We start from the raw sequence: 14,152 nt of genomic DNA, 5'->3' as shown, positions 1-14,152 counted from the left end.
TAGTTGTGTGCGCGCGTGCGCTCCGGACCGGAAACAACAACAGCTGCTACGAGTCGCGCGTGTGGGCTGCGAGCATCCGGGTCCACCAGGATCAAGACTGAACCGGGACACGGCTCGAGCCGAACCGAACCGGGCCGCTCCACAGAGACCCGGAGGAACCCGGAGGAACCCGGAGGTCCCGCAGGTCCCGCAGGTCCCGCAGGGCCCCGCAGGGTCCCGCAGGGCTCAGGTAGGGCTTCACTCTGCAGTGACCTGAAGTTAGTCAGTCCTCCAGGACTCTGTGGGTCTGGTCTGGTGAAGGCTCGCTGTCTGTCAGGCTCAGACTGAAATACTGCAAACAAGGCGGGACACTGGGAGTTCTGGGAGTTTCCTGGTTTCCCCTGATTCTCCTGAGAGTCTCCGGACTCTGAGCAGTGAGGAACAGCCGCCAGTCACACCGCGAAATGAAGGTTTTCCCCGCGTCCCCCCGGCGCCGTGGCTCCGGGTGAAAACACTTCTTCTGGTGACCGAGAGCGTCTGGTTCTCACGAGGGAACTGGACCTTTAAATGGACTCAGTAGCTCCGGGTGTCAAACCTCTGGTTCGCGGACCTCCTGGAACAGATACAGTTCCTAACACACTCACACACACACACACACACACACACACACACGCTGATCATCTCGTTTCAGTGTTCTCACTTTGTTCTCAAGTGTGGAAGCAGAATATCAGGTTGTACTACAAACTGGTACAACCTGTGTGTGTGTGTGTGTGTGTGTGTGTGTGTGCAGACCAGAATGTCCCTATCTTGCGCTCATTGTGTGTCTTTTAGCACAATCATGTTATTTCCATTACTGGCTTTTTTAGCATCAGCAGGTTGTTTCTTATTTAGCGTTAGCAGGCTGTGTGTGGATTTTTACTTAAAAAGTATCCGAGGCCAGTTGTGGTGCAAAAAAAAAAACCCACACATATTTTCCAGAAAAATCTTACAATCTTCAATTATATCCACTCGTGGTTCTTGAAGTCTTCAGTCGTGGTTTTCCTCGGAAAAATCAGAGTCGGAGTCAGAATGCAAGTATCGAGAGCTTTATTACTAAAACTCCCGGCAGCCAGCATGACCGTCTGAGAACGGCGCACGGCCCGATCTCCTGCTCCATCCTTTATACTATTTTCTGGGAGTACACTGTATCTCATATGACTCTTCGTCAAGACGACACACATGCTGTAAGACACTCTAACACTCCATGGTGGCTGTACGCATCCAGGAGCACAACTGCATCCTACACAACACTTCGTCAAGACCCCGTCCATCCTTTACGAATGCCAGAGGTTGTTCAACAATACATATAGTACTGTATTGCTTGTCAAATGAGCCCCATTTGTGTAGGAGAGAAACAGGGAGGCAAAGTTACATGGAGCTTTTTGCCTTTAGAAAAATCAGACTGTCCAGCTGCCAGGAGGCTGCCGTAGAAATGAAAAGTGGCAGGCAGGAAAACAAAAGGAATGCATTGTCTTTTCCACACCTGTGTCCACAAGCACACTATATCTAAGACAGACGTGCATAATGTGAATAATACTAAATAACATAATATAATGAATACTATAAAATTATTCAACCGTTGTTTAAAGCGATACTTCAACATTTTGTTAGTGCAATTCCTCAGTCATTTGAACAGCATACTTACTGTTTCTGTGAGGGCGAGCTCTTGTTTATTCAGAGGCGAGTCGGGAAGGTTTTCGGGACGGACACAGTGGAAGTAGGCGGTATTTTTGGTTCCCCTCGTCAAACTCATCAAATACACAATCCAACAACCCCAAAACACTTTGGTGGACACGTTATAATTAGGGGTGCAACGGTTTCAGATTTTGGTGTACGGTTATAGTCTGAGAAAAAACCCACGGTTTTGCCGTTTTACGGTTATTATTATTATTATTAGACCCTCCAGAAAAACGCGAGCAAAAATTCTTGATTATGCAAATAAATATGCAGGGTTTCCGCTATTAAAAAAATGGCACCGGACAACGTGACCGGCAGGTTTTCAATTTACCGGACAAGCGTGTGATTTCTCGGTCAAACATTATCTGAGTTTTTGAGCTTAAATGCTGCAAAGTACTGTATTACTCCCGCAGCTTCCATGGGGGGGGGCAAACAGCAGAGTCCCGCAGACAGCTCCCCAATAATGACAGTTTGGATCCGCACCTTGACAGTGACTCTGACATTTGGGCTCTATTGACCTTACCTTACCAGCGTTCAGATTGCACCCACCTCCGTCTAAAGAAGAGGACCTCCGCTGCTGGATTATGGCAGTCCTCCTTCCTCAACAAATCTAACTATGTCTTCTGAGAGATATAAAAACATATATGTCTCTGTTGTGTTTAAAACTCTGGGTTTTAGGTTAAAGGTGTGTAGGCAGGATTCGCATCTCCGCCATCTTGCTTAGGGTTACCTAAGTAAGATGGCGATTTGAAACCCAGCACAGCCAATCCTGTCCTGTTTTCTCTGACATCACGCCCTTACGCAAGTTAAGCCCCTCCCACAAGAACGCAACGAATGCCCCTCGACCAATCACGGTTAGAGCCTCAGGGGCTCTTCTGATTGGTCAAGATACCTGGAGCTGTCGAGATTCCTTTTCAGCTCAGAACAGAGACAGATGGAAATGCTGCGCTCTCGCAGTAGTGCAATTATGCTACACTCCTAAAGGATTATCAATGGATACTGTAACATTTAATCCAAAGAAAACACAGAAAAATTAGCATTGACTAGCAAAATCCTGCCTACAGCAGCTTTAACAGTAGCTTCTAACCACCACAGGCTAACATGCTAAGCTATGAACAGCTACAGTTCATGACAGAGGACTTCATTCATAAAAACAAAGAAGGTACCCTCTTACTCGTTCTGAATTTTGAGCCAGATTTTACTTCAGTAGATTTTCAGGACCGTCCAAACCCCGCGATACAAGAGCATCCTGGTCTCCAGGCTCTCTGTCACCAAAATCCTGCTAAATGTGAAGAGGTCCTGGCCTGACTGGGGCTACACTGGCTGTAAAAACCTATAGCCCTGCTGATGATTTAAAAAAAACAGCCAACTTTCCCACTGTGAAGATATTTGTAAGCTCCTGTGCTCTTGTAGTTCCTCCAGGCTGAACCTAGAGAAATGGGCGGGCCTGAATAAGGTCAATAGGGCTCTAACCCTTTCTAGTCTCAACTATTTTGTTGAGTAAAAAAATTCTTTAAGTTTCGCCTGTTTCGACATGCTCTCCGCTGTATTGTTGTTGTACTGCGCGCTTGTCGGCGTAAGGAAACACGTGCTACAAGTTTAGTTCCGCCTGAAAAGATAATATTCGGGGTTTTATTGTTGTTGTTTTTTTATAAAAATGACGTGGAAATTGCCTTTTTTAATTTAAACTTTGCTTGGAGGGAATATTCAAACAAAAATTGAGCTTGGAGGGAATATTTTTCACCGGACATTTTGACCGGTGGTGTTAAAATATGTTGGATTTTGGCAGATTTTACCGGTCAAAGTCCGGCAATTACCGGATAACGGAAACCCAGATGCAGGGTTTTATGGCATTTTATGTGGTAATATTGCGGTCATTTTTGTGGGTTGAGTTTCCTCTGCCTGCTCAGCGACGTCTGCCATTAGCGCTGTTCCACTAGCCATGGTGGCTACGTTAGCATAGCGCACAGGCCCGGTTAGCTGAGCTGGTTTCTCCCGAGCTTCGTGGGCTGCAGCTCCGATGTCTGTGACACGAACAATGGTTCCCGTCTGTTTTAATGCGTTTTGCAAACACTGTTTCTCTGTTTCTCTCTGTATCTCCTCGTCTCCTTGTCTCTGGTCTGTTCTCATACGTCTGTGTGCTGCTGTGGTCCGCCCGCCAAGTAGGTCGTGCGGAAACGAAGCGAGAAAGAGAGAGGAAAAGGGACCGTTTTGGCTGCATTTTGCGCCACACGGGAGTCTAAATTGATGGACTGTTGTAGGCGGAAATAACCGGTGTTGTACGCTACGCTGTGGAACACCAACAAATAATATTGTAGTATTGTGTATTGTAATATGTATTAGTATTATGTATTGTAATATTGACATTGAAGCAAATACTGGGAACTACTTTTTCTTTTGAAATCACTACGCCCAGACGCCATGTTTAGTAAGTAGTTCCGTCTTGGCAATCTTCACATAAACAACTTTAGCACTTTGAGATTTGATTTTAAATGTAAAGTGCATTACAAATAAAATCTATTATTATTATTACTATTATTAAACAACTCAGTCTGGTAATTTTCATTAATATTCCACAGCGTAGTGAATGTGTGGATTATAACGTGTCCACCAAAGTGTTTTGGGGTTGTTGGATTGTGTATTTGATGAGTTTGACGAGGGGGAACAAAAATACCATCCACTTCCATTGCGTCCGTCCAGAAAACCTTCCCCTCACCTCTGAATAAACAACAGCTCGCCCTCACAGAAACAGTAAGAATGCTGTTCAAATGACTGAGGAATTGCGCTAAATGGGCCAATTTGCCAAAATGTTGAAGTATCGCTTTAACATAGTTTTCTTATTTAGCGTTAGCAGGTTGTTTAGCCCCGCCTCCACCAGGTCACTTCGTTATTTCCAGACAGTCTGAGGAAACCTTTTGAGAGTCAGCGATATATTAATTTACTTAATTGTCTCTACCAGTGAGTAATTTCAATATTTTTAATTTTCAAAATAAAGACGGCAGTTGTTTCGTTGTCAGTCAGCCCTGCCGTCACTCACGCGCTCTCGCTCTGTTTCAGGCGATGGACACAGAGAGCGGCGCCATGTTTCCGGGCGTCATGGCGACCGACAGCTGGAAGCTCCGCCCTCCTCTGTCCGGCTCCGAGCAGCTCCTGCAGGACTGGGCGGTGGAACCCGAGTGTGCAGAGGAGCCGGTGAGGCCTCAGTCCCGACACACAGCAAGAGTTCAAAACCAATGAAATCAGTTCAAGTGTTGGAAATGCAAAAAATGAGAAAGTTAAAAATAAGTCAAAATCAGTAATGCTGATTTGAAAAATATTTAACGTTTTTTTAAAAGGTCGAACATTTTTACCAGTAGTTTGAAAAGATCATTCAAAGTATTATAGTTAAAGCCGTCACAAATGATTCACAGTACGGACTGCCAAGTATCAAATATGGCATGGATTGTTTAAGCAGCTGAAAATTACTGTTAATGTAACTGTTTCACAAGAATGATTAAAGGTGCTTAAAAAGCGCTTAATAATGGCATTTACAACAGAATGTTAAAATTGTTTTCAGTTTCTGCCTGGCCAGAAAAAAAAACTTTTTTTTAAGAATGTTTGATTGGAATTAGCTTTTATGAAGAATTTTGTTTTTTCAATAAAAATGTTTGAAAATTTTCAGTTTACAAATTATTTTCAATATTTTTTAATTAATATGTTAAACTGTTAAAAAGAAATGAATATTCTGAAGGTGGTTAAGATGTGACTTAATGATGAATATAAGTGAAATGTTTTGATTAAATTAGTTTGAATGAAATAATTTTAAAATATAATTTCAAAACTGATCCCTCTTAAAACCTTCCAGTGATTTGAACTGATGGCTCTTGGTGACCTTTGACCTCCAGCGGTCGCTCAGTGACAGCGAATCGGAGGCGGTCCTGCAGGCCGTCGACCCCAACGAGGTGTTCTCCGGCGGCCCGGCGGCCGACCCCTCGTCCGAGAGCGACAGCGGCGTCTCCGAGGAGCCGCCCGTCTCCACGGCGACCGCCCAGCCGGCCCCGGCGACCGTCTACCAGGTGTGTACGACATCGGCGGCGTGGACGGAGCCGCGGCGCTGCCGGGACAGGAGAACGTGATCTCCATCGAGCTGGGTGAGGGTCGTCACGTCAAGAGCGCGTGACTCCAGGGACGAAGCAGTAACTCAGAATCCGTCTGCAGACCAGTGGAGCTCCCAGCTGCTGCTGTCCGACTCCTGCGTCGTCAGCGAGCTCCCGGTCGTCACGGCGGTCCGGCCCGCCGCCGCCGCCGCCGGCTCCTTCACTTCGCCAGACCTCGACGAAGACCTGGTGAGGCTCGGCGCGTAGAGCACGGTGTGTCAACCTGCGGCTCTGCAGCCACACTTCAGTCCCTCTGCAGCGGCTCCACCTGCTTTCACAGCACGAACGTTAATGAACATCAGAATTATTTTTATTCTAGCTACACCACAGTACTGTTCAGAATGAGCCGTCGCTCTCGGTTCAAAAGGGATTCAAATAAAGGTTCAAGTAAAATTAGGAAAAATAGATAAAACCACAAGAAAGGGGGAAAATTAATAGAATGGCTCAAAAACGTGAAATGTCAATTTCTGAAAGAAAAACATAGAAGCATGGAGAACTGCTAAAAGGATGTAAATGGTTAAAACTGATAACATTTCAAAATTGTCAACTAAAAAGACAAAACTGTTTAAATTAACTACAAAAATTGGTTAAATTTAATAAAAAGTTCACTATTCTGAACCCTCACCCCATGAAACCTGAGCTGCATTCGTCTCATTTAAAGGTTGAATGTTCTTTGCGGCTCCAGACCGACTTGACTTGGCTGAAAGTCGTGGTGAACTGCTGGCTGTCTTGGAGCTGCAGGTGTTCCTGATGTCCGAGGCAGTTTATGGACGCTGTTGTTGCTGGTTGTACGTGACCTCTGACCCCTCCTGCCGTGTCTCGCAGCTGTATGCAGACCTCCAGCTGACGGAGGGGAGCAGAAGCTGCTGACTCAGGAGGGTGTCTCTGCCCAACAACCTCCCGCTCACCAAGGTCGGACAGCCGCCGCACCCCGACGTCACAAACAGCGGATTCTTAACCTCTGACCTTTACCTGCAGGCGGAGGAGCGGATCCTGAAGAAGGTCCGGAGGAAAATCCGAACAAGCAATCGGCTCAGGACAGCCGGCGGCGGAGGGAAAGAGTACATCGATGGGCTGGAAAGCAGGTACACACACACACACACACACACCTCTCTGATTGGCTGATTTGGTGAGCGTGACCCACTGGTGTGTGTGTGTGTGTGTGTGTGTCCACAGGGCGGCGGCGTGCTCGGCTCAGAACAGAGAGCTGCAGAGGACGGTGGAGAAGTTGGAGAAACACAACATGTACGAGCTGAATGTTTCTTCCGTGAGACGGTTTCTGCTGAGTCGCCAGACCAGGGTCTCTGTTGGAACGGCAGTTTTTTGCTGAGTCATGGTAGAAAAGAATTGTTGCACCTGAACCTTTTCTGTGAGTCATGGTTGCATTGACGGCATCGTCTCCCTCGTGTCTGCTGAGCTCTGGCCGTCTCCGAGCGGGCGTTTGGCGGCGTCGTACCTGCAGCAGGCGGACTGTTTGTGCTGAGTCATGGTGTCTCGCTGTCCAGGTCTCTGCTGGCTCAGCTGCGACAGCTTCAGTCCCTGATCAGACAGACGGTCAGCAAAGGAGCGCAGACCAGCACCTGTCTGCTGGTAACTCAGAGTGTGTGTGTGTGTGTGGTGTGTGGTGTGTGTGTGTTGTGTGTGTGTGTGTGTGTGTGTGTGTGAGAGAATTTCTTTCCTAAATAACTGCTGTCTCACCGTTTTATTTATTTTTCTGTTGATGGAATGAGAAAGTGCTGACTCACGGCGCCCCCTGCTGGTTGCTGTCTGTCCTCAGATCATCCTGGTCTCTCTGGGTCTCATCATCCTCCCGAGCTTCAGTCCGTTCAGCCATCGCTCGCCAGACGACGACTACAGACCTACCGGAGGTGCGTCGTCGCCGTCGTCGTCGTCTTCTTCTTCTCTGGCGAGCCCCGACACAAACGGCTCACGTTTCCATCGCGCTTCCACAGCGCCTGATTTGTACTGATGATGGACGTACTGGACATGTGGCAGTAGTTTTTAAACAAAATATTACTGACATTCATATAATCTGAGTTTTGTCTTGAAGCGTTGTGTGAACGGGACCTTCGCGGTTCCGCTGCCTTTCTTTGAGTTTCGTTTTGGATTTGAGGGGAAACATTTCAGACTCTGCCTCATTCAGTATTTTTTTTTTCCAGTTATTTCCAGAAACATCCTGACAGACCCGTCGTCTCAGTCTGCTGCAGACGAGCTCGACCCTCTGACGGCCCGCTCCGACCCCCGCCTCCACCCGACCTCAGCCAATCAGCAGAGCCAGAGGGCGGAGCCAGCCTCCAGGAGCCATAGAAAACCTCCAGAATCAACGTCTGGCAGCACGGCGTTGGAACAGCCAGTCGGGAACAGCTCGGCGGCCGGTCCTGTGGCCGTGGGGGGCCTGGACACGCCCAAACCGGCGCACGCCGACAGATGTAGACGTAAAGGTCACGACCTTCAGACAACCTGCAGACACTGTTGGCGACCTTCTGGTGTCTTCCTGCAGGACGTCTCGGCCTGCAGGTGGCGCTGCACATGGAAAACTCTCGGTGGTGGTTTTGTTTAAACTTTCCAGGAAGGGAATCCCTAAAAAACTCCTGCTCTTACTTTTATTTCCAAAGATTTAACAGAACCTTGAAAGGGAGAATGTCAGACCATCGCCCCCAGGAGCTTTAAGCCCCGCCCCCTTCCTGTTAGCTTATGGAACGATGTTATGTTATTTTAGCTGCATTTCTTTTTTTTTTTTTTTAATGGAATGTCATATGTGATCGATCGTCACAGGAAGTGAGGTCTTTCTAACAGGAAGTGACATCATGAGGATCTACAGATAGTTTGAAATGAAAAATAAATGATCCTGAAACACAAGCTGAGGTCGTCCATCACTGCTGTCAGAAAACTGTCATCCCACGTCATCGTTACGATGCTTTGTCTTCAGTTGTCGGGAACACTGCAACGGACTTCCTGTTCTGTCTGAAGTCTCTGGTCTCAGGAGCTTCGTCTGAGAAACATACGGTGACAGCTGGCTGTAAGAGCTGACGGCGGAAGTTCTGCCAGGTTGGGTTGAGTTCTTGGAGCAGCAGCGTCGCTCTCAATCAGCTGATTTGTGCGTTTCCTCTGCAATCTCAATAAATCCTCCTTGGTGGTTTCGGTCTGAAGCAGCAGCTTCGCCTTGGTTGGGGATGTTTTCGTCACTGATTATTTTGGTGACTTGGCTGAACGTTTGACTGTTACTGAGCAGTTCCTCATCAGTCACCTGGCTGTTGGAGGACGGGTCTCAGCTGCTGTTTAAAACCTGAGAAAGGGTCCAAAGGAAAACCCTCTGAGTGGTTTTGGGTCATTACGAATGCCTGTTTTGGTCTGCTTCCTCTGGAAGAGGATTCTCTGTTCAGGTCCAGTCATGCGACAGACAGACTGCTGGGGAGGTTCTTGTTGATTCTGCTAGTTTGCACTCATCAGTTCCTGGAACTGTTACTTATCTTTTCAGCCCAATGAGACCCGATGAAGCCCTGGGTTCACAGATGGTTGTGTCCTCTTTGTTCGTGAGCGCCAGGCTTGACCATCGTTCTCTTTGTGCCTTGGTGGCTGGTATGGGGGGAAGCTGATCTGGCTATTTCACACCAAATCATTCAACATCAGTAACTGGCCCATCACTTCATCCTCAGTTGAACTGAATGTATGAAAGGATATAGTTCACACAACTTTCTTCATCAGTCGTTTCAAAGGCATCAGCATTTGGACTGTCGGTTGCTTTGTTTCTTACAAGCTGGAAGTTTCCTGATGGCTTGTACAAGGTTTTAGCGATGGCCCACATGAGCTGTTTACTGCTGTGGACATGAAGTCAGTGATCTGAATGGATCAGTGGTCCGGTTCCCTTGGAAGAATGAAGATCCTCCTGTCGTTCGGGTCTCCCCTCGTGGACCACCCAATGACTGTCGTCATAAATGCTGTCACGTCATTTCCTCTTGGCCTCGTGGTTCTGGTATAGAAAGCTCCAAAGTGACATTCATATGACACAAGAAACAAGTGAGACGCTCCCCGTCAGCTCGGGTTCCCATGTTTCAGACAATGAACCGTCTGAATCGAGAGATTTCTTCAGTTTTTAAAATGTGTGTTCTGGGTTTCATTATGTGATTGTACATGACCATATGGAACAACCACAGAGAAGTGATGACTCAGCAATTTAGAAACTCAACCAATCAATCGAAATGAATTTGTAAACTCCTTTTCAAAACTCCTTTTCTCTGGGCATGATAGGCGGAAACACCGAATGGCTCAGCTTTGGGACTTCTAGTGCAGACTTCACCTCTCCAACCGGATCTTCAGGCCCTCTCGTCAGCTTCAGCAGATCCCTTTTCCCTCCCCCTCCCTCAAACGTCACCACTACATTTGTCACTTCTACTTCATAAGTGCTTAGCCCGCCTACGGGCTTCGCTAGTGGCACACCTCCATCTCTGTCCAATCCACTGAGACTATACAAAGCTCGACGCACCAATCCCCCACGCGCGATGGCGGAGTGCCACGCCCCTCACCGAGGGTACATACCCTCGGACGGCGCAACAGCAAACCCTTCTTCTTCCTCAGCACTCCATGAGACTTAGAAGCCCTCTTCTCCTCTCCGGCTCAAGATTCAAGAATGGATTCGCCGGCCCGGGACCAGTCGCCATCGGGCGTCGGGCCATTCTCCTGCCGCTCCTGCAGCATTCCGCTCATCGTGCAGGACTGTCATGAGCTCTGCTTCCTCTGCCTTGGCTGGCAGCATCACCGCCAGCGGACCTCCTGCCCGGCCTGCCTCGCGCTGCCGCTCGAAGAGAGCCAGCAGCGAGCGGCCTTCATGGGCGCGACCTCCCCGGTTCCTGAAGAAGACAGCAAGGAGACCATCGCCCCCGCTGCCGCCACCTACGACTGGGCCGAGATCCACGGCAGCGGCAGCAGCAGCAGTGTGTTGGTGTCACGGAGTTCGACTCTGTTCAACTCCGCCTCCCCCGTCTCCCCCGCGAGCCTGTGGAACACCTTGCCGGGCTTTTCACTTCAGCCGCAGAGCGCACCGGCCTCGCGCTGCTGCCGCAGCCTCTGGAGCCGGTGCAGCGTGATTTTGCACTCGGGCTGGCAACCCGGTCCCGGGTCGGTCGTCGCGGACGGCGGTGCTATGTCCCACCGTGCCGTCGTTTCAAGCTCACGTGCAGCGGGACTGGTCTACACCACTTGCCGCCAAGGGAACAGTGAAGGGCTATCGAGAGTATTCCTGTGTGGATGGCTGGCCTCCAGTCTCCGGAGTGCCTGCCATTGAGGACTCCGTTCGGCTGTGCCTCCTCCCCTGATCCTCCGCCTGGCCCGGCGGAAAGCCCGTGCTGCCGTCGGAAAGGGACAGGCGCATGGCGAGCTTCCTGGATCGTGGCTACGCTAGCGGCAACCTGACGTTTGCCCTAGCCAATAACATTAACTTCCTCCTGGGCTCTGTGGACAAGATCTGCCACGAGAAATCCCAGCTTTCCCCCGAAGACATCGTGGAAGTCCAAAATACAGCCGAAGTCCTGATGCGCATGTGCAGAGCCATCGCCGTCAGTGGAGGCCGCGTCATGGCCAACGCACAGCTCGCCATGAGGCACCTGTGGCTTGGTCTGTCTTCCCTATCTGAGCGGGACCAGCGGGCGTCCTGGGACTCCCCCTGTCCACCTCTTCTCTTTTTGGGCCCGATATACAGGTGATCATCGAGTGTCTGGAGGCAGCAGCACGAGGCTCGTAGCAGCTCGCCCTGTACCTCCAGCCCTTACATCTTCCAAACAGCATCAATCCTTCCTCTCCCCTGTGTTGGCATGATTGAAAAGTGCAAAACCCAGCTGGGCCCTTCTCCTCCCTTCTCCAGCTCCGCGATAAGGCAGCTGAGAATGGTGAGCGGAATGTGCATGGAACCGCCTCATCACCGGCGCTTCCCTCGAGCTCTGGCTGCACTGCAGCTGTGGTCACGGGGCATAGCGGCGCGCTGGGGCTGTTAGCTCTCCCGCTGTGCACACCACGCAAGCGGTGCGCTGCCGATGTCCTTCCGGCACCCCGCAAACGCTCCAGGCTGCACTCTCCGCCGGCTTCGGCTTGAGTGAGCATGATGAAGCATCAGAGCGGCGATACCGTCGCAGTCCGGGTCCCCGCCGTGGTGCATCCCGGCCCCGGCCGCACCCATGGCGCTCCTAGCAGCATTTGTCCGCCGGCCTCTGCTTGTGTTAGCATGACGAGGCATCGGAGCGGCGGTGCTGTAGCGCCCCGGGCTGCCGGAGTACAACACCCAAGCCCTGGTGCCACTCATGCTGCTTCCAGCGGAGTTTTTCCGCCAAGCGGCGGGCTCACGCCGGCCCGGGTTTCTGCCATAGAGCGTCCCGATCCCGGCCTTATTCGTTTTGCTCCCGGCAGCGCTCCCTCGGCTTCCCCGTGTGTTGTACAGCGGAGCCTCGGAGCCCAGCCGTCCCGGGTTCCCGCTATTGAGCGTCCCGGCTCCGGCTTCAGCATCAAGGTCAGCAACCCGGAAGGCTCCGGCTTCAGCACCAAGGTCAGAGACCCTGAAAACTCCGGGATCGCGCTGCCTCTGCTCGGGTTGTCCCCAACAAAGCTCCAGTCCGCAGCCCCGTGGTGGCCGCCCGCGCTCATTCAAGGGACGCCCCCTCCACGGCCCTTTCGCCAGGGGCCCCCCGTCTCCCGAGGCCAGGAGGACGGGTGGGCCGTCCCCTCAGGCCGTGATACAGCCACTCATGCTCCGGTTTCACACGTTGCGTGCTATGTTGGGATCGCTGTCTCCATGGCTGTCCAGGACACTGAGAAGCGGCTATGCCCTGCAGTTCGCCTGTCGTCCGCCTCTCTTCAACGGGATCCTTCATACGTGGCTTGCATGCCCTGCGGGGGCGGCCGCTCTCGAAGGGAAGTAGCCTCATCTCCTCCGCTGCGGCGCGGTCACAGAGCTGAGCGTGGAGGAGGCGCACTCGGGTTTTTATTCCCCCTACTTCTTGGTCCCCAAGAAAAGCGGGGGAGTGAGACCCATTCTGGACCTGCGGGTCATCAACACTCACATAGCCACCAGGAGGTTCCGCATGCAGACGGTCAAACACCTCCTGGAGAGCATCCGCCCCGGGGACTGGATGACTTTGGTCAACCTGACGGACGCCTACTTCCACATCCCCATTCTCAGAAGGCACAGAGCCTTCCTCTGCTTCGCTGTGAGGACCAAGTATTTTCAACACAACTGGCTCCCCTTCGGCTACGCTCTCGCCTCACACCTTTACCAAGTGTGTCGAAGCAGCGTTGGAGCCCCTCCGTCATCGTGGTCTGAGGATCCTCACTTACATTGATGACTGGCTCATACTGGCGTCCTCTCATCAGGAGGCTGTGCTGCACACGACCCAGGTCCTGCACCACATCGAGCTCCTGGGGTTCATGGTGAACCGACACAAGAGCGTGTTCACCCCAGGTCAGAGCTTGGCTTATCTGGGGTTAGAGCTGGACATGCTCTCCATGACGGCCCGCCTCTCCGATGAGAGACGAACCTCCCTTCTCTCGACCCTGAGGTCTGCAGTGACCGCACCCCTGGTCAGGGTTCAATTGATCAGGACCGTCCTGGGTTTGATGGCCATGGCCCACCCAGTGGTCCGGCTGGTTCTTCTACACATGCGCAGGCTGCAACGGTGGTTTGCACGCCTCCGCTGCGTGGGGAAGCAGGGCGGATGCAAACGGTTCCCGCTCCCGCCCCAAGCGTGCGAGGATCTCCTTTATTGGATGGATCCTGCTCTCCTAATGCAAGGAGTTCCCCTGGGCTGCGTGTTGCATTGCGTCGAGGTGTTCACGGATGCGTCTTTCGCAGGATGGGGAGGCACCCTAGACCACCACATGGTGGGCGGTGCTTGGGATTTGACTCCCACTCACATCAATGTGCTGGAAATGACGGCGGTGCAGCGGGTCCTGCTCCATTTCCAAGCCAGGCTGAAGGACGGCCACATGCTCATCAAGACAGACAACACTACGGTGGTCGCGTACCTGAACAGGCAGGGGGGGACCCGGTCTCCCTCTTTTCATTGCAAAGCAGCAGAGATCCTCCTGTGGGTGGACCGGCACCTCACGTATCTCATAGCACGTCACGTGCCCGAAGTCCTCAACGTCAGTGCAGACAGAATGTCCCGGAGAGACCCACTCCTGTCCCCATGGGTCGCGGCCCGACTCTGGCACAGGTTCGGGGTGCAGGTGTGGGCTGTGTCGGCTGCGACCACCCCCCAGGCATGTGGTCTCTCCGTGGGACCTCCATGTGGTGTTGGAGGGTCTTAAGGGACCCCCCTTTGAGCCCTTGAAGCAGG

At 51.4% G+C, this 14,152-nt stretch overlaps 1 protein-coding gene across 1 annotated transcript; it reads left to right on the top strand.

Annotated features, from left to right (window-relative positions):
- The first annotated feature begins 4 nt into the window (after nt 1-4).
- creb3l4 (cAMP responsive element binding protein 3-like 4) lies at nt 5-8,690 on the top strand. The gene is given in 13 exon segments (XM_030101887.1): nt 5-229; nt 4,753-4,887; nt 5,580-5,748; nt 5,751-5,825; nt 5,893-6,020; nt 6,657-6,743; nt 6,810-6,846; nt 6,849-6,886; nt 6,888-6,916; nt 7,008-7,076; nt 7,337-7,421; nt 7,609-7,699; nt 7,991-8,690. Coding segments are annotated over 12 exon segments (1,341 nt in total). The 5' UTR covers nt 5-229; nt 4,753-4,755; the 3' UTR covers nt 8,392-8,690.
- The last annotated feature ends 5,462 nt before the right edge of the window (nt 8,691-14,152 follow it).

The sequence above is a fragment of the Salarias fasciatus genome, chromosome 11 (genome assembly GCF_902148845.1).
Source record: "Salarias fasciatus chromosome 11, fSalaFa1.1, whole genome shotgun sequence".
Lineage (NCBI taxonomy): Eukaryota > Metazoa > Chordata > Actinopteri > Blenniiformes > Blenniidae > Salarias > Salarias fasciatus.
This window is presented reverse-complemented; position numbering and strand designations above follow the sequence as displayed.